Below are 21599 nucleotides of genomic sequence, written 5' to 3'. Positions count from 1 at the left end.
GGTTATTCTTAATCTCTGTTTGTAATTTCGTTTTGTCCCAGACAACTAAACTCCAAAGTGAAGGTGGCTTAATTTTTAAGTTTATTTTGCGTAAACCTGAGCAAAAATAAGATTGGTTTAATCCTACAGACTGCGCTTGTGAAACCGGCTGCAGATCTAAACCACAGTGAACACTGGTGGGTTAGACTGCGCTCTCCAACATCATAATCAAATCAAACCAATAAGGAAATCTATGTTTGGAAGAATCCTCAAAGACTAAAACGGTTCTATTTTGTCTTACTTGCTTGTTTGCTTGCTTGTTAACTTTTTCAATATGTCACCTTTTTGTACAGTGACACATTCATCAAATGAGAATCTGACACACAGGGCACTCCAAGCTGGTTGGACATATTGATGACTTGCTTGAACTCACATCTGCTTCCAATTAGCAGTGATTAGAAGCTTTCCCTTGATTCTCAGTGGAGGAAAAACCAGCAGGTCTACTGGCTCTTGTTAAGTTATTTCAAACCTACAGTAGTCAGTGACTGTTAAATCAGCTTTAGTGCTGATATCTTACACTCAATCTCATGTATGAATTTAACAAATAACTATTACTTCTTTTTGTAGTTGTTGTTTGAGCTAATTTACTTGAAGATGAGTAAAGTTAGTGAAATGATTCAGGAAAACAGTGTTTGTATGCAGTCTGTTGACATGGACTTGACTTGTCTTCCTCCCGGCAACACGTCCCTGCAACAGGTAATGTTTATTTGTGTTTGTTTGTGTTTTTAATGCATAACCATTACTGCCAAGTCTTCGCTTATTTGGGGTGTCTGTCCCAGTAACTGAATGGAGGGACTGGAAGAAACGGTTTAAACTCAGCTCCTCTGCTTTGATTTGTCTTTTTCTGTTGTTAGACTGATGCACCCAGTGCAGCTGAACAGCAGACAATGAGCGTTTATCTCAGAGTGAGGCCTTTCTCTAAAGAGGAGCTCTCTAACAATGAGGATCAGGTACACTCGAACATACTGGGATGACCAATAAGGAAAAAACAGTGTGTATCGTCTCTGCTTTCTTCTGCAAGTGTTGTAGCTCATCTGCACATTTCCATGAATATAAAGGACTGGAACATTTTGTATTAAAACACAAGAGGTCCCCCCCCCCCCTCCCCTTAAATGTAAATGTAAATGGCCTGTATTTATATAGCGCTTTACTAGTCCCTAAGGACCCCAAAGCGCTTTACATATCCAGTCATCCACCCATTCACACACACACACATTCACACACTGGTGATGGCAAGCTACATTGTAGCCACAGCCACCCTGGGGCGCACTGACAAAGGCGAGGCTGCCGGACACTGGCGCCACCGGGCCCTCTGACCACCACCACTCCCCTTGGATTAGATGATCTTGTAGCCTAATACTATTTAAGAGCAGTTGTCTTGCATTCAAAATAAAACTAATGGAAAGAGCACCTGATTTAAGACAGTTGCCACTTTTGCGCCAACATAGTGCCCATGCCAGTTCTGACTCTGAGATAGTTGGATTTACAAAGACTGTTAAACACTTTGTTTTCCCATCTCTCAGGCTTGTGTTGTGATTGAAAACAGCCAGACGGTGACACTGAATGCACCAAAAGGTTCTGCCACCATCAAGAGCCGTGAGAAAGGAATTGGCATGTCACTCCACAAATTTTATTTTTCACAGGTCAGTAACATTTGAAATGACCCATTTTCTCCCCCCCTTTCTATGTCAGTAATTGTCGACTTTTTATCTTCTGTTGCCTTTTAGATTTTTGGGCCTGACACAACACAGGCTGAGCTGTTTGAGAACACAGTCAAAAGCCAAATGAGTGATTTCTTGGATGGGAAGAACGCACTGATATTCAGCTATGGTGTAACCAATGCTGGGAAAACCTTCACAATCCAAGGTACGGACAGAAGCACAATATCCTTGTGAAGTTCAAGTCGTGCAAAGTTCTTCTGGTAATGTTTTGAAGTCCTGCAGGATCTCCAAAAGAGCCAGGGATACTGCCTCGAGTGCTGGAAAGCACTTTTCAGTACATTGGAGAACATCAGTATCCGGGAATGGACCTGAAGCCCTACCTCAGGAATGGTGTGCAGTCTCTGGATTTTCACCAAGTAAAGCAGGAAAGAATCACTAAAGCTGCCATTTTTGCTTCATTTAAAGAAGTAAGGACTCAGTTCTGTCAAATGTATTCCAGAAAAGAGAAGATGGTAATAAAGCACTTGAGTGTAGTGCTGTTTACACTCGTACGTCTCTCCTCTGGTCTAGGAGTGTGATTCTCTCAGAGGCAGTGGTTGTCTACAGTCTTGTTCGCCCAGCCATCTTTCATCCTCTTCTGCATTTTCAACTCAAACGGGTACTACTCATTAGAATAGTGATTATTGTTGTGGATTCTTATTATTTCTATATTTACGGTCTTCTGTGCTCCTACTTTAGTGCTGACCAGCAACCAGGCAGAAGCAAATGACAGCCAGTTTGCCTTATGGGTGGCTTTCTTTGAAATCTACAATGAGTATGTGTACGATCTTCTCCAGCCATCTTTGTGCTCCAAATCCAAGAAACGTGCCTGTCTCCGTGTATGCGATGATGGTGCTGGAAATGCTTATGTTAAAGGTGTGGAAATGACCTTGGCTTATGTTCTTAAATTATCAGGTGAATGTTAGCATTAATGATTAAAGGAAAAACATTTGTTTTGATTTCAGACCTCATTTGGATCAACATTCATAACCTGGGTGAAGCCTCCAAGCTGCTACACTTTGGGAATAAAAACAGAAGTGCTGCAGCCACAAAGATGAACCACTCATCTAGCCGAAGGTAAAACCAGTTAAGTTTATCATGGATGTGGTGTTAAACAACCTGTTCAAAACTCACACAGGCTTTCCTTACAGCCACAGCATATTTACAATGAAGTTACTGAGGATCAATGGAGGGACAGCTGAAAGGGTCTCTGAGTAAGTATATGAAAGTAGAAGTTAACTTTAACCTGCTCAGAAAACTTGTGTATTGTAAAAGGATTTTGTAACATTGCAAAAGTCCGTCCGTCCGTGACTGAGATAAAAGATGGGGGGGGGGGGGGATTAAAAAGACAAGCAATTTAATATAAAGATGAAAAATAATTGACTCAAAATTAAACAAATGTGTAATGCTAAATAAGAATGTGATTTTTTTTTTTTTTTTTTTTTTTTTTTTGCAAATGCAAATAAAGCATACTAACAATCTAAAATGGCAATCAATAAATGTAAAGTGTACTTAATAATATTTTTTTGCAACTAATTTCTCAAGTTGAAAATCATGCTAAAAATCCCTACTAACAATCATGGTTCCATCTCAGTTCATCAATATTTAAAACGGTGGTTGTCCTCCTAAAAGTACTAAAATGCATTATTGCTGCAGTAAAGCTAATGAAGATCATATTTAAATCAAAAATGTAATCTAGTACAGTGAAAAACAAAAGTTTTGCACTTGGACAGAGTGTCTGATATCTTGATACATGCTCAATCATCCAGGTAAGTAAATCCCAAAGAGTTGACTTTAAACAATAACTGAACCTAGCCAAATTAGTGGGCTAGGCCGCTTCAGCTATTGTGCAAATGTATTGTTTATAAGATTGCAGTCAGCTGAGACTGAAGAAGTCACTTGGATCAGTGACTCCCACTGAAAACGCTACGTCCAGATGAACAGAATGAACTCTTTGGGAATGGTATCCAATACTTATAGTATCGAAAATAATAGTGCAGTAAAAAATGGAATATTGTGTCAACGTGATATTTATCTTGCATCTTTGCTATAGAAGTGCTTCTCATAGTGGTTTTTGGGATCATGTTTTAAATGTTAAAATAAACTAAAATGGTTCTTCAAGTACAGGAAAATAAAATGGATCACATGAAATGAGTTTCCCTAAGGGAATGTTTTGGGGCCTTCAGCGGGAGTTATTAGGTGAGAACTCTGATTCATTGCTGGGACTGAGGCACTAACATGTCCACCCTTTTTTTTTTTTGTAAACATAAATTGTGAAACTATGATTCTTCTGTTTGTGTTTTTTCTCTCGCAGGTTCTCTCTCTGTGATCTGGCCGGCTCAGAAAGATGCAACAAAACAAAGACTTTTGGAGAGAGGCTTAAGGAGGCGGGTAACATTAATAATTCCCTGCTTATTTTGGGGAAGTGTATCACTGCGCTCCGCAACAGTGGGCCTGACAGGTACAGTGAGACTATCACCACCAGAGCAAACATGAGTGTTGACACAAAATGCTAAAGCTTTTGTTTGTTTTTAAGTAATGTAACTTTTGTCACATCTTGTCCTCGTTAGCGTTATTGTATGTTGGTTATGGTGTTGGCGAAGGAATAAATGAACCTTCATGTCGGATGGTTATGTGTTTTTAAACCTTTTGCATGCTTTTATGTTGTCATCCATCAGAACGAGAAGCATCCCCTTCCGAGAAAGCAAGCTCACCAAGCTGTTCCAGGCTTTCTTCTGCGGGAAGGGAAGACCCTCCATGATTGTCAACATTAACCAGTGTGCTTCCACCTATGACGAGACTCTCCATGTCATGAAGTTCTCAGCTGTTGCCAAACAGGTTAGCCCGAGTTCAAAATGCAGAAAAGGCCTTGGTGACGTGAAGCACTGATCTCAGCTCTGATTTGTGTAGGTGGTGCAGGTGATCCCAGATAAGGCTCTAGAATCTCTGGCTCCTCGTCTCGTAGGTCATGATGGCAAGCCCCTGCTGAGCAACGGGGTGTTTGACAGCAACGTCCTGGAGAGTTACCTGTCTGAAGATGAGCTGCTTGATGAAGAAGAGGAGGCTGACATGTCTTTGTTGCCACAGAGTGTAAAAAAAAAAAAAGTCTTCCATTAAACACTGATTTAGCTGAAAGCATGCCCTATGCCCAACTGTAGCTTGAAAGTAGCAGCAGCATGCCTGTACTCACGTTCTTGAAAGATAATGGCTAAGATAATAGAAATTGTTTCGGGGTTTTGTTTTGTTTTTTGTCTCATTTCTAATATTAACGTTCATTTGTTTCAACTTATTATTATTATTATATATATATATATATATATATATATATATATATATATATATATATATATATATATATATATATATATAAATTATTTTTTTTTATATAGGAACTTTTGAATGTGGTTGAGAACTTAAGAACAAAGCTACTGGCTGAGCGAAGAAAAAACCTGCTGCAAGAAATCGAAATTCGCAAAGAAATGGGAGACGCCATGTTGCAGCAGCTGATGGAAAGTGAAGAACTCCGCAAGTATGTGCAGTTTTGCAAAAGCGGGCCAGCGATCTTCCATAAATGTGTATGCTGTTGGTAGTGATTTCAGGTGAAGTTGATTATTTTCCAATATTATCTTCTGCAACTGTGAAGTCGTCAGATCGAAGAGCTGAAGGAGAGCTACCGGGATAAACTGGAAAACACATTTGAGATGTACAAGGATGCTATTAAAGAACATGCTTATCACAGCGCTATGACCAATCTGGAGGATAACTATGTACCGCTCGATGAGTTCACTGCAGAACAGGAGAAAGTGGAGGTATGTTTCAGTTGGCTGTTGAAATATCCCGTCTAAACTTTTTCCCAGGGTCTTGCTAAATTCACTTGTGTACTGATGTAAGGGAATCTTGAATAAAAGATTTGTCAAACAATGGATCAATCGGTAAACTGCACATTAGCTATGCTGACAATTTAAGTAGCCAACACCCTGAGATACTGATGATGAACACAACAGCTTTGACTCTTCTTGACTGTGTAGGCCCTCAGGCGTAAAGTGTCAGAGTTGGAGGCCTTGACTTCGAGGACCGGTGTAGTTCCTGCTGCTCCAACCGTGGATCAATCGAGCCAGACTGAACCACTGAGTATATGGGCAGGAGAAGCAGGTTGGTCCAGTTAATGGGTTTTTTGTCTTGTTTCATAGATGTGAATTTTCCTTTGGATGGTGGCACACATTTCTCAGCGTTGCTCTACTTTGTACACCATCACAGGACATGTAAAACAATCAAGACTTGAGTAGAGTTTTACTTTTAGACTTTTTACTTTTTTTAAACTTCCTTGAAATAACAATAGGAACTTAGAAAGTTGACAAATGCAATGATTTTTGAGAAATGTAGTGCCTCAAGGTTTTAGAGACTGATGAAATTATTTAGTAGTTTTAAGTATATTTATGAATAAGGACTATTTTTAAATTTTCGAAAGGATTAAAAAAAGAACCCCTTCCAAAATACAAAAAACTTGAATCCGTTCAGTTTTCTTTTTATAGCGCAAAATCTCAACAGTTGCGGTTTATATTGAAAGGTTGAGACCCCACAAGAATGCAGAGAAAACTTAGATGACCCTCTGAGCAAGCACTTGGGAACAGTGGGAAGAAAAACTTCCGTTTAATGGGAAAGTGGTTTCCTTGATTTTAAATTTTAAGTTTCCTGCTCTTCATTTGTTGTAATTTTCATTTGCAATTAAGTTTTAGCTTTTTTATCATGAGGCCAGCATTTATTAAAACAGCAGCAAATTCAACCCTACACAGGAGATGATCGATACAGGTGCCTACACAGAGAGAAATGTGCCATAGAGCGGATGTGTGAGGATAAACAACAGGTAACAAGGACACAACTTTCCAGTTAAACACTGGCTCTGATTGGCTATGTAATTATGTGTGTGTGTGTGTGTGTGTTGATGTTTGCTCGTCAGCTAATTTTGTCGCTGGAGAAAAGGCTGATGGAGCTTAATGAAACGCTACAGAAGGTCAGAGATGGTTTTATGGAGAAATCAGCTGATCTTGAGGCTCTGCAGAGGACTGCTGATGATCAGGTGAGATGATGCACAGCAGGAGTACACAACATGTTCTTGCTACCAAGGGTGGCACAACCAGATATTAGATTGATGGAGCAATTACTTTCTTACACATGACCAGAAAAATTAAAAAAGGAGAAATCAAGAAGCAGCAAATACTTTTCTCACAGCACAAATAATGCCTGTCTATATCATATGAAATTATTATTTATTTTTAAAGAAAAAATCCATGGAAGAGATCCTACAGCAAAATGTGGAAAAAGACAAGGAGATTGTCTCGCTGAAGGCAGAAGTTGCCAAGCTCTCCCAGAAGTCCCCTGTGCAAGCAAAGACTAAGCGAGGCCTTCTCGCCAACATCAGGGAGGCTGTCACATCACCACGGAAGGGAACGTCTGCCCGAACACTGAGGAAAACGGGCAAGACTGTACACCATTGAAAGCCCAGTTGTTGTACAACAACTGCACTCACCCGGTTAGTGCATGAAAATGTCCTCCTTTCAACTGAGGAAAATTGCATTTTGTTTTTAAGAACTTCCTTCGGATTTGAAGAAAATCCCCTTTAACTGAGAATGAAATGTGTATTTTTGTGTGCGTGTCTTGTGCTATAGTTTTTGTTTTTTTTTTAAATAAAATAAAATTGTACACTTAATGCTTTACATATGAAGATGCACAGAAAATCTAAGCAATCTCCTTCTGTTTTTAGAAGGCTTCGTTTCAAAGCTCCATTGGTGTAATGTGAGTTCATGCTCACCGTATATGTGCTGTCTTTTTATTTGGTCTATAGACTTTTTCCACATGAAAAAGCTCCTTCTGCATCCACTGCTATAGAAATATAACCTGCTTCTTCTAAGCATGCATTCAGTACATGGAGCTGTTCAAAATAAGGCCATCCATTTTCCAGAGCCTTCAGGGGAAAGTAAACCACAAAGAACCTTGATAGGACAAAGCAATCTACAACTTTCAATACTCTTAAGTGCATCAGTGTGCTTTCTAATCTGCTTATTAGTTTATCTTTACACACAGTCAATTCAAATCTTTAATTCTCACCTAGTGCAATGTACAACAAATTTCCAACATGCTAATAAAATATTTATGGAGTATATTGACCTTTACAGCTGAGTGAAGGAGGTGTAGCCACTGTGGTGTGCTTGAAGTAACAGAGCACAGCGTCCTCAGTTAGTGAAGGGGCCATTGTGGTAGGCAGCCAGCTGCTCTCCTCTCTGGTATCGTTGATGGTTAATAAGATTAGCTGCCTGTCTTAGCCTGCGTCAGTGCAAAGGGGTCAATCACAGGATTAGCACCTTGCTTAACAGTTACATCATTTTATTATCATTTTTTTTCATTTTTCTTCATTACTTTGACTTTTCCCCACTCCAGCATCCATAGCATGTTTAGGACCTGTAATTGCAATATAGTTGCTGCAGGGGGATATTGTTGTGCATCATGCTGCCTTGGGACTGAGTTTGTCTCGACCCTCAGCCACTGAATGAAGAATCTTCCAGGGGAAGAAGAGGAGCAGTGGCAGCCAGGGAAGTAAAAGGTAGCCGGGCCAAACTCTTGTCTGCTGTGGCAGAGTCCTAGACTCTGGACAAGTCATCCCTCATGCCACTTGTAAATAACAAAGTGGGCAATGACTGCACAGTTGGCACAGACAAGACTTTGGCTGATGGGAAGGATCTGGTGGAATCTGTGATAAAGGTAAGTTGCTCCAAGTCTTCTCCTCTGGTCATAAAGAAAGCTCTGACCTCACTCTAGTCTCCTTTACATTTGTCTACTACGTTGTATTTGCATGTTTATGTACCAGTCTAATAGATTTGTGGACATGAATATGAAAAAATGGCTGGGAAGTTGATTTGTACACGGCAGTAATTTCCAGAATTTCATGTGAATACTTGGTATGTAAAGAGTTCAGTATTGCATGAGAATATAAAACGTATGGGGGGAAAAAAAATTAACTCCATTTGGTTTCAGTTCTATAGCCGTCGCCACGTAAACATTTTACACGCAGAGCATGCACAAAGGGGGGAAAGTAACATCCTTTATTCCCGACCCCTGTGGCTAAAAGTGCACTCTCACTGAAAAGAATTTCTTGGTCCACTGAGTCTGTGCGACTCTCCTGCGTTAGATAATGCCGTGGACATGTTCGACATTTTCTCCCCATTAAAATCAACTGTTTAATTTTAAAGTTATTTTTGTCAGTATGATAAAGGATGTTTGCACAATGGCAGTTTGCATCTTATTTTCCTTGTACCTAGAGGTCGATGGTAGTATTTCTACTCATTAATTGGTGTAAGCAGCCACAAATGAAGCGCAGAAAATGACAAGATGGTGTTAATATTTAATATAACCGATTTTCAAAGGAAACGTTACAATTTAAGAATGGTATAGCGCATCTGTGGTTTTACCGTCACCAGTGCATGCTAGGAAAATGGGCCACTCAGAGTACACGAGGTTGCTTTGGCTTATCTAGAAATAGATCAATGTTAATGAGATTATTTCTAATATTTTTAATGAATGAAACCACCTGCTAATCTCTCTCTCTCTCTCTCCCCCCAAGGTTAAATGTATCAGCTGAAAGTAAATAATTCTTGCAGTATGATTTAGATCAGAAAACAAAACGTGTACGTTTTTCTGCACTTCAGTTGCTGTTTCAAGCAGGTTAAGATGACTAATGTTCAGCTCGATCAGCTTTTTTCCCCAAACAGTTTTCTTTCAGTTTCGGTACTCTGATTTTTTTTGTGTGTGTGTGTGTGTGTGTGTGTGTGTGTGCGCGCGGGTTGGTGAAGTGTTTAGCAGAGAATAGCTGCTCAGAAGGTTAATGATGTGCAATACCTAATTAAGATTAGTGGTCTAAATACAGCAGGTGATATGGACAGCAAGGGCATGTCCCTACTATGAAAAACAAAAAGCCCATTCCTCTTGCAAACTTGGAGTTTAGCCACCTTGGAAGGGAATTATCTGGAATACTTTTGTTTAACTAGGAGTTCCTGAGCTCTGCATATTACCGAGCACTGTCAAATCTTTGTTACAGGTGGTAGCATGTTACCGGCATTTGGCTGCATGTGTTGGTGGCTGCACAGACAGTTTGCAGCTGCGGGATGAGCTAAGACAAATGCGAGAAAAGGCCCTGAATTTGGCCGAGGCCATCCGTCTGCATCTGACCTCACATCTGCGGGACAAGAGCCTGCCCGAGGACCAGCGCAAGGAGATGGAGCTCCTCTGGGTGGCCTTCTCCTCCAGTCTAGAACTGCTCCATGTTGACATGTGCAAGGTTTTCAGCATGGGTGACAACTTCTCCCTAGCCAACACTGCTTCCTTGGTGCAGACTGGCCTACAAGGTAAATGCAAGCCTTTCACATACTGCTGCTACTAGATGCAAGCAGTGTTGTCAACTGAAATCGAACTTTAAGCAAAACTAAGAAAACCGCAAAATAACTGCACTACTTTAGTCTTCAGAGGTTGTTTTAGAGTGAATGCAGAGGAAACTCTATTATTGTATCTTGTAAGACTCAATGACTACACATGGAGGGGAAAGCTTTTTGGATTGTTATGTAAAGTATTTAGCTGTTTTTCATACTCTGCAGATAATATTTTATCAGAATTAATATGCTCAAATCTGCCAGTGTGCTAACATTTTAGAGTATCTCGTGTGAATGTCCTGTGGCATCAGTAAAGGTGAAATATTTGGACTCTAGCCCTGCATTTATTCAGTTTACTATTATTTTTTTCTGTTATCATTGATGGATAGAAGTAAAGTGTGTGGAGCTGTGCTTGAGTTGGTCCATCACACTGATACACAATGTTTTCCCAACTTTTAAATGGACTGGTTCAGGTTTTAATGGCCCCCAGATGTTGGATGCTGCTGATTTATTTATTCCTCTGTAGTGCCACTGTGACAATATTACATTAGAATTTTTAAGCAATGAGGATTGCCATGAGATTTTGTTCAAATATTCACATTTCGTTTCCCCACATGATGAAGTGGAAAGCTTCTGCCACATTTTACAAATCCACTATTGAGTTGTAAAAGCCAAAAGAAAATGGAAAGCTAAAATTTGTTTCTGGTAATGCAGGAGGAGGCAGTGAGGTAGCAGCTCGAGCACTCAGTTTGGCAGACTTGAACCAGGAGCCTCCAACCCTTCCTGCTGGTCTTGAGAGCCAGGAACGGAGCACCATGGAGCAGGAAATCAGCCAAATCGACCACATGATTGATGACATGGAGAAAAAAGTAAATGTGTTGCGCTGGATGGTGGAGCCCCGGGGGCCACAATACGCAGACCCGCTCAGCAGCACCGAGAGCGCCTCCCTGGCTCTGCTCAGCATTGACGAGGAGCAGCCTGGACACAAGCCTCTATGCCAGCGCAGTTTGATCTTTGTGCTCTTATTGCTGTTTGCAGTTGTTTTGGTGGCAGCCACGTTATCTGTCTGTCTTGTCCTTTTCTCATGAACAAAACCTTAATTTTTATTTTTTATTTTTTTTGGTGCAACCTCAAATGCTCTCTAATACTGTAACACTGGCAAGCTTTGCAGGTACAGTAGTGTTCTTTTAACTATATTCTTTGCAATGATGAAAAGGTGACTTTTATTGTAAACCTTTATTAGTGCGTTCTACAAATACTGAAATTAATCTGGATGCGAACTTGTTTGCCATGTCTTGCAGTGAATCCAAGGCTGCCATATGCATTAAACAAAGTACATGACTGCCTGTTATACAATAAAATTATGTTTTATTTCACTAACAACGGTTTGAAAAGAAAATGGAGCCAACATTGTATTTTTTTTTCCTGACTAGCTTTTGATGCACAAAAGGAGCAATTCTACTTTTTTTTTTCTTTTTTTCTAAGCAGCCAGAAAGGCACTTCCTATTCCTTATTGCAACTGAGAAGACATAGGTGCAAATGCTTCTTAATATAGGTGATCATGTATTTTCTATATAAAGTGCTGTAGAGAACTGATGATGTTTAGCACAGTTGCACAATATAAAAGTATCAACTTTGATATGAAACTGTCTTCTTGGGGTTTTGTTGTGTTTTTGTTCTGTAAATTATTACCTCAAAGCACAACTTTGGATCCAAAATCCTCTCAAGTCTTGCATAAGTTACTGCAGGCTGACAAGTCCCTAAAAGATGGCTGCAATACCATCTCACTCCTCTTAGGTTGGTTCAAAGCTATGACAAAACCGCTCAGCCACTGGAAATTATTTTCATATTCATGAAAGAAAAGTGTATAGACTACAGTATAGATAGCAGCAGATTCTCAGTCCAGTAAATCAAATCTGAAAGGTTGAAATATGAATCATCAAATATACAAACAAAAAATAGTACAATAGGAGCTTTATATTCATTCTGATGTATTAGTACTTATTAATTTATATTTTTCGGGTACTATACTGGTACTAATTGTACATAAAATACCCATTATGACTTAGCACCTAATCAATTATGACAAAAGAGGTGTTTTATTTTGAAAGGCGTGACCGGTAGTTTGACGATTCTTTGTCAGTTTCAATTGTAGTCCGGAGAACAGTAGGTGAAAGGGTCGATGCAGGCGTGACTGTGAAAATTTATCATCTGAGGCGCTTCACAGACGGAAGTACAGCCTTGGTAAAGAAAAAACAAAACTCGCTGTTAGTGGGACACACTCTCCTTGACGATGGTGCTTAAACAGTGCCAGTCTCGACTTAAACTTTTTAACTTTAACCACCCAGAAAAGTGGTATGATCCTCAAGACAGAGCTAGCATTTTTGTGCCTGCAGCGACATCGATTTTCGTCAGAGCCTCAGCGTGTTCTCAGTGTAACCTCACTCCGTCATTTAGCAAGTTTGAGAAGACACCGCTGAGATGGAGACGAGCTCCTGGAGTGAACATTACGCATTTGTCTGCTGCGACATGGATTTCCGTGAGAGGTAACAAACAGCGCTTACGCTTACAGTATCAAACAGTCTTTAACTGCATGTCTGCCACTTCAAACGTCGCCACGACCCATAAAAATGGCAGTTTTTAGCTGTGATGACCTAGTTTACATAAAGTGCACAAGTGAACTGGAGCTTCGTTTCTTCCAAAGACCGCAATCATACGTCCTTCAAAACTAGTGATGCGCGAATCATGAACGAATCGTTCAATACTCGAGAATCACTTTACTGACTCATGAATCATGATTCACAAGCCCAACTGACTCACTGACTCATCCCTGTTGCTGTTAGCAGCAATGTATCTAGCTCATAATTAAAATTGTGGAGAAAAAAACAACATCCAGTATCGTAACAAAAAAATTTCTGCTCTGAACTGGAAGAAAAAACCCTGAGTAGAAGCTCACATCAAGAAAATAGCTCCTCGGTTCACAGTAGCATCGCTCTGCTAACATGCTAACAGCACATTTGAGCTACTCACCCCCTCCCTCCTGTGCTGAATCATAGAGCAAACGAATAACTCAGGACTTGCTCCCTCCCTCCCTCCTGTGCTGAATCGTAAGCGAATCACTCAGGACTCGCTCCCCCCCTCCCCCCTGTGCTGAATCATAGAGCGAACGAATCACTCACTCACTAACCCCCTCCCTCCTGTGCTGAATCGTAAGCGAATCACTCAGGACTCGCTCACCCCCTCCCTCCTGGCTCACAGCTTCTTCTTCTTGGTTGGCAACCAATGTTAAGGCGCATTACCGCCCCCTGGCTCACAGCTCAGTTGACATTTAGATGAGAAAATATATATTTAACACATTTAAGGAAAATACTAATAAAATAAATGTTTATTAAGCAATTTTGATAGGAAATTGCTTAATTTTAGAAATGTTTTTGCTCTTTTTTGCTCTATAAAATAGTTGTTTTCTTTTAGAATCATTCATCTTAGCAGTAGGATTTACATGAAAAGAGAAACAAATTAAGTTTGAGTGAAAATGTACATTTTTTGCACTCTGGTCAACTGACAGTGAATCAAATGACTCAAAACCGATTCACTTTGGTGAGTGACTCATTAAAACTTGATTCAGTAAAAAGAATCGAATTTACCATCACTATTCAAAACCCTCTCACGCGAGACTTTAAATGACTACAGGTACTGTGATTTTGTCATGGTAACTGAGTTACTGTAGCCCATGTGCATGTCAAAATAAAAGTCAACTTGTGGACTGTGATGGTGCTAAACTTTGGCTACCTCCATAATAATTAATTAGTTCGCAGGTGTCTGCAAATCGCATACATCTATATTTTATTCACAGAAAACACTGAAAACATATCAGATGTTTAAACCGAGATGTTTCAATATTTAATGGAAAATATTAGCTCATTTTATGGCAGCAACACATCTAAAAAAAACATGGGATAGTTCCCTGTTCCCTGTGGGACTTGATGATGGAGGGTGAGTAATCCCCCCTCCCTGTCACTCCTTTCTGGACGCTGCTGTCTGTCCCTTGGATGTGGGTGCTTGATGATTTTGCTCCATGTGGCCACTGTGGTCACTGACCTGCTGCCTTGGGGGTGGTAGACAAGGGTGGCTTGGACATCTTCTGCATCTGGGGCTCTGCCAGGTGCTGGGTGGTTCTTGGGCACCATCATTATCAAGTACATTTACATAAGACACATATAATCACTTGCATTCTGTTTTTATTTACATTTTACACAGCATCCTAATTTTTTTGGAAATTGGTTTTGTGTGTGTGTGTGTGTGTGTGTGTGTGTGTGTGTGTGTGTGTGTGTGTGTGTGTGTGTGTGATTCCAAATGGAACGGTTCATTTCAGATAATAAATAGACTAAAAAAATCAAAAGCTACATACAGCAACCTAAACAAGATGTTAATATTTATGTGTATTCCAGTGTTGAGGTCATTCTAAAATGCTGTGTTTCTTAAAACCTCTGTCAAAGCTTTCCAGTATGATCTAAAACCAGACGTACCAAAGGCTGAAGGCCAGAAGCTGTTCTTTGATACGCATGCAGTGGTGCGACTCCTTGAGGAAAATGGTTAGTTGTTCGATTAAAAAAGCTACAGCATTATATTTCTTTTAAAATAGTAGGTTGCATTGATTTCATTTATAAGAACATATTTTTTTTCTCTTATGAACAGGTTTCACTACATCTCAGTCTGAAGGCATGGTCAGCGTACTGGTGAAGATGACAAACTCTAACATGGATGTCATTTACAGTGACATGATAACCAAAGTGCAGCAGGTGAGACAGCAGTACAATAATGTGCACTGTGTGCAGGCGTTGGTTGTGTTTCCTCTGTGTGTTCACTCACAAGCCTTTTTCTCTGGTCCCGTAAAGGTCAGTGAACCAGGATCGCTGGGTTGGTCATTGTACTATGAAAACACTGACCTGTGTAGTTAAATACAAACAGTGCTTGTGTTCCTAGAAACCTTTGATGTTGGTGTCCGTGATGAGTTACTTTTGAAAATTCATGGCACTGGAATGTCTGATGAGAATAAGGCCGATCTGTGATACAGCTCTCCGTGATCACTCTTACTGGCTCTTTTAACAATGTTAAGACTGATAGTGATATGGGAATATCTTTTTTTTTCTTAATGTTAAAATTTACATCTTATTATAAAATATTGCTCAAAACCCCCCTTTTCTAGCTATAATATAATATAATATTCCACTTCTTATTAAGTCGGTATTAATGTTAAAAAAATTCCATAATCCATATATCGCTGGGATTTCCAAGTGGCAGCCACCATGACATCGCTTGTACATGATTAATAGTTCTTCCTGGACTTCATATCTAAAGGCCTTAGAGTGAGTTGACTGTGAGGCTGGACACTGAGGTAAGAGAAAAGGACTGGTATCATTTGGCTAAGCAGGGAGGTTAAGCTGGAAAGGATGTGCAGCAGGATGGAAGATGGAAGGAGTACTTTGAGAGCTGATGGAAGAAGGAAATGAAAGAGAGGGGAGGATGGATCAGGAAGTGGAGAAGGTTTAGTATGGTGGGTGTAGTTATGAAGATAATGAAGATTGGAGAAGTGGTAGGTCCAGATGACAAACCTGTGGAAATATGGAAATGTCTAGTAACAGATGGCAGTGGACTTTATATCAAGGTTGTTTCACAATTTTGGAGAATGAAAGGGTCACGTGTTGAGCTCTACTAACTACAGAAGGATAGAGTTATTGATCCATACCATGAAGATATGGGAACGAGTTGTTGTAGTTATGTTAGGAAGAATAATAATTTGTTTGTGTTTTCCACTTGCACTGCAGTACTGCTTCATGCTGAGAAAGAGCACTACAGGTGTGATGTTTGCTTTGTTTTGATGGAGAAGTATAGAGGAGGAGGAGTTGCTGCACTTTTTTTGTGGATCTAGAGAAAGCATATGAGGACAAAAATAAGAGCTAAGTCTTGTTATAATTTAATATTTTACATCTTCTGGTATCCACCCATTTATCTTCACTAATTAAGGATTTCTATAGGTTAAACCACTCTTTGCTGTATGTGAATGCTTTGCTCTCCCAGAGCCTTGGTAAAGGCTATAAAGTGAAAGATCAAGGCTATCATATACTTCACATTACCATCTATGGTTTGATATCGGTGTGTTAATTAAATCCCCACCACATGCTGTGCCTGTCAAAGCCACAGCGGCAATAACTTTTCTAAAAGCTCTGAATTTAGTGTGTTCCACTCGCACTACAGTACTTTATTTTTATCGTGAACCCTCTAACGTTTTGTGCGATCTTGGCAGGAGATCATGTTGCAGCGTGTGATGTCTCAAATAGCCGCTGTAAAGAAGGACATGGTGATCCTTGAGAAGAGCGAGTTCTCTGCTCTGCTGGCAGAAAATGAGGTAAATGTTTTTTTCGGAGTTGTTTTAAGAAGAAAAATTATTTGTTCGATAAAGATCACTTACTGCAGTGACAGTGTATCACGTTTGACTTGATCGTTTCGTCTGTCAGTAGTAGAAACAGGGATGACTGCACAGTGTGTTTGTGCCAACGATTTCCTTCCACTTAATCTGACTGTGTCAGTGTTTTGCCCTTTCTCCCAGAAACTCAAGGTCCAGTTGCTCCAGCTCAAGGTCCAACTAGCTGTAAGTGATTACTGTGAATGTATTAACCTTCATGAATAGCATTTTCCCATTCCTTGATCGTATTTGATTTATCTTAACTTGGTTGAAATCTCCATTTAGAAAAATGTTTTGACTTTCTTTTGTGTGTCTCTTTTTTACAACGTTGCAGGATGAAATGAAAAAAGTGCAGTCAGACAATATGTTGGATATGAATTTGGAGAAAAGCCAAGTGAAAGAATTGGTACGTGTTTGAGGAGATCAGTTCAATTATTGTTTGGAAAAAAATGACTGAATTTAAAACTACACGACTTTATTGTTCCCACATGAAGTTCTGCCTATAATTATGTTTGCATTTTATGCCATGGTGTCACAGTTACACAAACATTGCCTGCATTTATTTTTACATGTGCAAAGGAGCGTTTACCAATGTCGTATCACAAAAGGTGTCATGAAATCACATTTTATTTTCAGAGAGCAGAGCATGAGAAGAAACTTCTAGAAACACGAACTGAGATTATGGAAATGGTTTGTATACATGCATTTGGGTTTATAGCACACTGCATTCAGTCATTTATTTCTATTCTCCATTAAAGGTTTTTAATGCTTGCTTTTAATTTATCATGGGTCTTTATCGCCTTGCCTTTTTTACAGACTGCAGAACAGGAGCGCTATTTGACTCAGACAAACATGAAAATAGACACAGAAGTGGCTGGATTGAAAACCATGTTGGAGTCTCATAAACTGGATACTATAAAATACCTTGCAGGTACACATGCATGTTAAATATGGGTTGTAGTTACACTTTCTATCTTTTATTTTCTTACAGATACAGCTGGTACAAATAATTGCATGTGATATTTTTTTTCTCTTGCAGGTTCAGTGTTTACGTGCCTCACTGTGGTCTTGGGTTTTTATCGTGTTTGGATGTAATCAGGACTTTGATCATTGACTTTGATAATACTTGAATTGTTACTGCATCCTCTGAATGTGCTATGATTTGTTATTTCCCGGGCAGTGGTGATCTTTTTTACAAGTAGAACTTATGGAAGGACCAGCTCCTTCACCGATCACTCGTGGAAGTTATTTGATAAATACATTCATTCATCAAAAATTTCTACCGCACCACCCAGACAGTTTTTTAATTAAATTTTTATTGTCTTGTTTTATGGCTTCTGGAACCAAGTTGACAATTCACTTAGTAATTTTAAATACTGGAGAGAACATAATATTAATACTGAGGCACAAAGATTTTTGTACTTTTTTTTTTTTTGTCGTTTTCAGAAATATGTGAAAGATTCTGGGACAAATATTACGTGTTATTTAAATAAAATGTATTATCAATAAATGTAAGATTGATCTAGCTGTTGTCTGTGAGGTTTGTGCTTTTAGTACAGGTGGGCAGTGAAGTGAAGGAAGCTTGAGCTGCTTTCCTTTCCATTTTCAAAATCTATCAGTACTCCTTGAGCATTACAATAATGGGAAACCTATATGTCTGCAACTCAGTCATCTAGAATTGAGAGTTGTAGGAGTGATAGCAGAGAGATTTTTGATGAGGTTGTGAATACCGGACGAGCGAAACAAAAAGTATTTTCTTAATCGTGCCAGGCGAAGTTTATTTTGAAAAACATTTGACCCGGAAGTCATTCCCTCAGCAGAAAGGATGGAGTATCATATTGACACGTGTGTAGCTGTAAAGTGAACATTTATAAGTCCACAAGTAACTCCATGACTCTGAGTTGTGAGTATACGTTGTGTAGCCCTACAAATACACAACCTGACAGATTAGAAATAGCACTTAGTTTGTTTAGAGGCTCCGCGGACACCTATAGGGAATCTAGCGCCAGCTAAGCTAGCAGACAGCTAAACTACATTTTCCGCACTATGTGCTGTTTTTCAGTGTTATGACTTTCGTTAACGTCTGTCAGATTTTCATTTAAAATATCTGGGTTGCTGAATCCAGTTTACTGTGTTTCTACACGCATTTCTACGGGTTCACAGCACAGACATGGCTGGTGCGTTTAGCAGCAGCTCGGAAACTGTAATTCAGCGTGTGGTGGGAGTTGCAGTGAAGACGAGCACACCTGCGGATGACCTGGAAAAGTTTTATCAGATTAAAAAAACCTGCGACTTCATCAGTGAGCATCAGTTTGAAAAGGTAAGGAGGAGCAACATTTTACTTTCTTAGATGTCACTCACCTTTGTTTACAAAAGCATTTATGGCCTAGTAGCCAAATATTCTTAATATGTCTTGTTTTAATTAAAAGCAACTGCAGTTTAAAAATATAAAACAGTGCCTAATTTATACTTTATTTATTAATTATTATTACATTGGTTGCCGTGTGTGCAGGTAGCTCTGCAGTTTCCCGATGAGCTGTTGGTGGATTCAGTTGCAGTGGCAGAAGAGATCGAGAGAAACACTAATGCCAAGTCATACATTTTGGGTGATACATCCTATGGAAGGTAACACAGTAGATTTAAGAAATCATTGCTTTAATGCACTCATGCAACACTGTTTTTTTAATGGTTTTGAGTCATCAAGTAAAGTTGGGTTTTAAAATTGGTGGCAGGTTGCATTCACTGATATTTTTGACAAAAACTTGTCAACATCTCCAGACCTGTCAGACTTTGGATTCAAAATCTCAGCTCTGTTTTTCAGTACATGAGAATATTTACTGGGAGTTTTATTTTGATATAAAAGAAGCATTCGGTGTTATATAAAACAGTGTGCAAGGAAATTCCTCATCTAGTAAGGGTGTTAACTTATTTAACACTTTTGTTGAACTCTCATGTGCAGTTGCTGTGTGGATGAGGTCGCTGCAGAACACGTTGGCGCTGACTGCATTGTGCACTATGGCAGTGCTTGCCTTAGCCCATCCAGAAGGCTGCCCTTGTTATACATCTTTGAGCAAAGAGCAGTAGATGTGGAGAAGTGTGCCTCCTCCTTCAGAGAACTCTACCCTGACAGACACAGTCACATAATCATCCTCTATGATGTCAACTATGCTCATGCCATTAGTAAGTTTGCAGTCACCTTGAAAAGTTTGTGTGATCCTTCGAATTACTATGTCTCAACACAGATTTTTGTGTTTCGATCAGTCCCATCTGTCCACAGATATTTACCAGTATACATTTTTATTTTTTTTCCTCCCTCAGATGGTCTTTTGGCTCTACTGTCACCAGAGTATCCAAACCTTGTTGCATCTGAAATTGTTGTTGAAGGGGAGCAGTGTTACAGTCATGGGCAGATTAAAAGACAAGATGATGACGCCCGTCTCTCTGACCAAGACGATGGCCAGGTCATCTATCAGTTTGGACGTCAGTTCACCTTGAAAAGCAGTTTAAGCGTCACGGACTGCAGTATGTTTTATGTGGGCCAGGAGGGAGCGACCCTGCGAAACTTCATGATGACTTGGAATCGGTGCTCGTTTTGCTCTTTTGACCCTGTGACAGCGAAGGGGCAGGTCGAGTCTATAAGCATCAGCCGCGCTCTGATGAAGAGATACTATGCTATAGAAAGGGCCAAGGATGCCAATGTGGTCGGCATCCTGGTTGGGACTCTGGGGGTTGCCGATTACCTCTCTATCATTGAGCAGCTGAAAGAGACCATCAAGAGAGCTGGCAAGAAGAGCTACATGTTTGCCATGGGGAAGCTGAACGTACCCAAACTGGCAAACTTTCTTGAAATTGACATCTTTGTTTTAATTGCATGTCCAGAGAGCTCACTTTTGGACTCAAGGGGGTTTTTAAAACCTGTAGTGACGCCGTTTGAGATGGAGGTGGCCTGCAACAGGAAGAGGGAATGGTCAGAGGAATATGTCACAGACTTCCGACATCTCCTGCCAGGTGCGATTGGGAGTTTTTCACATCAGCTTTTCTTAAATGAACTCTCTTAAAGTTCTGTATTAATGTTAAGGATGTTAATGGTGTTGTCTATATGGCTTCGTAGTGTAGTGGTTTACGTGTTCTCCAAACAAGCAAAAGAGCCCAGGTTTAATCTAGAGAGTAGACGCAAATCTGCAAAATCAAACATGCGGCCATTACCCTTCAGGAAATGTTTCTATATGTCTGTTATCAGTTGTGTAATGTAGTTTCATTTTGCCACGTCTAACCTTTTTCTTCCCAAACTTGCTGTAGGTGGACAGAGTCACGTACCTTTGGCTGATCAGCAGGACGAGGAGGATGAAAGTGACGTTTCATTAATCACTGGTGCTCTGCGAAGCCACAATCTCCTGAGCAGTGAGCCTACAGAGCCGGCCTATGGGTCCTCTGTGGTCTTGAGGAACCAGACGCTGACCGTAGCAAACACAAACTCAGCTGGTATGACAGTGTGCTCCACCTAATCAACATGCGTGAATTCCTATACAAAAGTAGACGCTTATGAATATCTTGTATTACACTACAAGTGTTTATTTATTCATTTTATTATTATTTTTTTCCAGCATCTTTTCTTGCAGGTCGAAGCTGGATCGGTTTAGAGCAGAAGCTGGGAGAGACACCTGTGGTGAAAGCAGTAGAGGGCAGGAGAGGCATAGCTATAGCCTACGAGGAGGAAGGAATATCGTCGTGATCATTTTTACCAATAATCCACAATGTCTTTGGTAAATTAATAAATAACCTATCAATGTACCAAATGTATAGCATATAAGCTGTATTTACTGGAAGAAGAAAGTGATTATTAAATGTTTTTTTTATTAACATCAGTACCAGGCGGTGGTAGTTTTAATACTGCATTACTTAAATTATAGGAATATGTGATTCAGTGATTACAGTATTATGACATCATAACCAGACCGAAGGTTGTTACTCTGAACCAGG

The 21599-nt window shown here is 39.8% G+C and overlaps 4 protein-coding genes across 5 annotated transcripts; all 4 read left to right on the top strand.

Moving 5' to 3' along the window:
- Window positions 1-502: 502 nt before the first annotated feature.
- On the top strand, window positions 503-7386 carry LOC146661862 (kinesin-like protein KIF20A). The gene is made up of 18 exons (XM_085417756.1): window positions 503-735; window positions 894-989; window positions 1563-1682; window positions 1767-1905; window positions 1983-2167; window positions 2271-2358; window positions 2439-2615; window positions 2705-2816; window positions 2891-2953; window positions 4054-4200; window positions 4418-4577; window positions 4650-4829; window positions 5129-5268; window positions 5383-5548; window positions 5768-5891; window positions 6533-6603; window positions 6697-6816; window positions 7019-7386. Exons 1-18 carry the CDS (start codon window positions 634-636, stop codon window positions 7232-7234), a joined length of 2406 nt encoding a protein of 801 aa, XP_085273882.1. The 5' UTR covers window positions 503-633; the 3' UTR covers window positions 7235-7386.
- Window positions 7387-8077: 691 nt separating this feature from the next.
- rgs9bp (regulator of G protein signaling 9 binding protein) lies at window positions 8078-11316 on the top strand. The gene is made up of 3 exons (XM_085417755.1): window positions 8078-8495; window positions 9829-10135; window positions 10871-11316. Exons 1-3 carry the CDS (start codon window positions 8400-8402, stop codon window positions 11242-11244), a joined length of 777 nt encoding a protein of 258 aa, XP_085273881.1. The 5' UTR covers window positions 8078-8399; the 3' UTR covers window positions 11245-11316.
- Window positions 11317-12310: 994 nt separating this feature from the next.
- Window positions 12311-18121, top strand: mcur1 (mitochondrial calcium uniporter regulator 1). Its single transcript, XM_085418360.1, has 9 exons — window positions 12311-12702; window positions 14653-14748; window positions 14852-14955; window positions 16461-16562; window positions 16764-16805; window positions 16954-17025; window positions 17256-17309; window positions 17436-17550; window positions 17659-18121. The coding sequence occupies exons 1-9, from the start codon at window positions 12450-12452 to the stop codon at window positions 17712-17714; spliced, it is 894 nt and encodes a 297-aa protein (XP_085274486.1). The 5' UTR covers window positions 12311-12449; the 3' UTR covers window positions 17715-18121.
- Window positions 18122-18401: 280 nt separating this feature from the next.
- On the top strand, window positions 18402-21484 carry dph2 (diphthamide biosynthesis 2). Of its 2 annotated transcripts, XM_085418359.1 has the most exons (7): window positions 18402-18522; window positions 18783-18939; window positions 19132-19244; window positions 19579-19799; window positions 19938-20627; window positions 20919-21101; window positions 21224-21484. In XM_085418359.1, exons 2-7 carry the CDS (start codon window positions 18790-18792, stop codon window positions 21349-21351), a joined length of 1485 nt encoding a protein of 494 aa, XP_085274485.1. In that variant the 5' UTR covers window positions 18402-18522; window positions 18783-18789; the 3' UTR covers window positions 21352-21484. The 2 variants fall into 2 exon arrangements, with proteins under 2 accessions (XP_085274485.1, XP_085274484.1); XM_085418358.1 differs by having other exon boundaries at window positions 18417-18939.
- The last annotated feature ends 115 nt before the right edge of the window (window positions 21485-21599 follow it).

The sequence above is a fragment of the Rhamphochromis longiceps genome, linkage group LG9, assembly GCF_057381845.1.
Source record: "Rhamphochromis longiceps isolate RC_006_pf linkage group LG9, R_longiceps_female_GT1.1, whole genome shotgun sequence".
Taxonomy (NCBI): domain Eukaryota; kingdom Metazoa; phylum Chordata; class Actinopteri; order Cichliformes; family Cichlidae; genus Rhamphochromis; species Rhamphochromis longiceps.
This window is presented reverse-complemented; position numbering and strand designations above follow the sequence as displayed.

Excerpts from the sequence above, each read along its gene's own strand:
- LOC146661862 (XM_085417756.1), top strand. The coding sequence starts at position 634 with ATGAGTAAAGTTAGTGAAATGATTCAGGAAAACAGTGTTTGTATGCAG. Across the intron at positions 5,549-5,767 it reads CAGAACAGGAGAAAGTGGAG|GCCCTCAGGCGTAAAGTGTC; the intron begins GTATGTTTCAGT and ends TTGACTGTGTAG. Across the intron at positions 6,817-7,018 it reads AGAGGACTGCTGATGATCAG|AAAAAATCCATGGAAGAGAT; the intron begins GTGAGATGATGC and ends TTATTTTTAAAG.
- rgs9bp (XM_085417755.1), top strand. The coding sequence starts at position 8,400 with ATGCCACTTGTAAATAACAAAGTGGGCAATGACTGCACAGTTGGCACA. Across the intron at positions 8,496-9,828 it reads TGGTGGAATCTGTGATAAAG|GTGGTAGCATGTTACCGGCA; the intron begins GTAAGTTGCTCC and ends TCTTTGTTACAG. Across the intron at positions 10,136-10,870 it reads GGTGCAGACTGGCCTACAAG|GAGGAGGCAGTGAGGTAGCA; the intron begins GTAAATGCAAGC and ends CTGGTAATGCAG.
- mcur1 (XM_085418360.1), top strand. The coding sequence starts at position 12,450 with ATGGTGCTTAAACAGTGCCAGTCTCGACTTAAACTTTTTAACTTTAAC. Across the intron at positions 14,956-16,460 it reads TGATAACCAAAGTGCAGCAG|GAGATCATGTTGCAGCGTGT; the intron begins GTGAGACAGCAG and ends CGATCTTGGCAG. Across the intron at positions 17,310-17,435 it reads GAACTGAGATTATGGAAATG|ACTGCAGAACAGGAGCGCTA; the intron begins GTTTGTATACAT and ends CCTTTTTTACAG.
- dph2 (XM_085418359.1), top strand. The coding sequence starts at position 18,790 with ATGGCTGGTGCGTTTAGCAGCAGCTCGGAAACTGTAATTCAGCGTGTG. Across the intron at positions 18,940-19,131 it reads GTGAGCATCAGTTTGAAAAG|GTAGCTCTGCAGTTTCCCGA; the intron begins GTAAGGAGGAGC and ends CCGTGTGTGCAG. Across the intron at positions 21,102-21,223 it reads AGCAAACACAAACTCAGCTG|CATCTTTTCTTGCAGGTCGA; the intron begins GTATGACAGTGT and ends ATTTTTTTCCAG.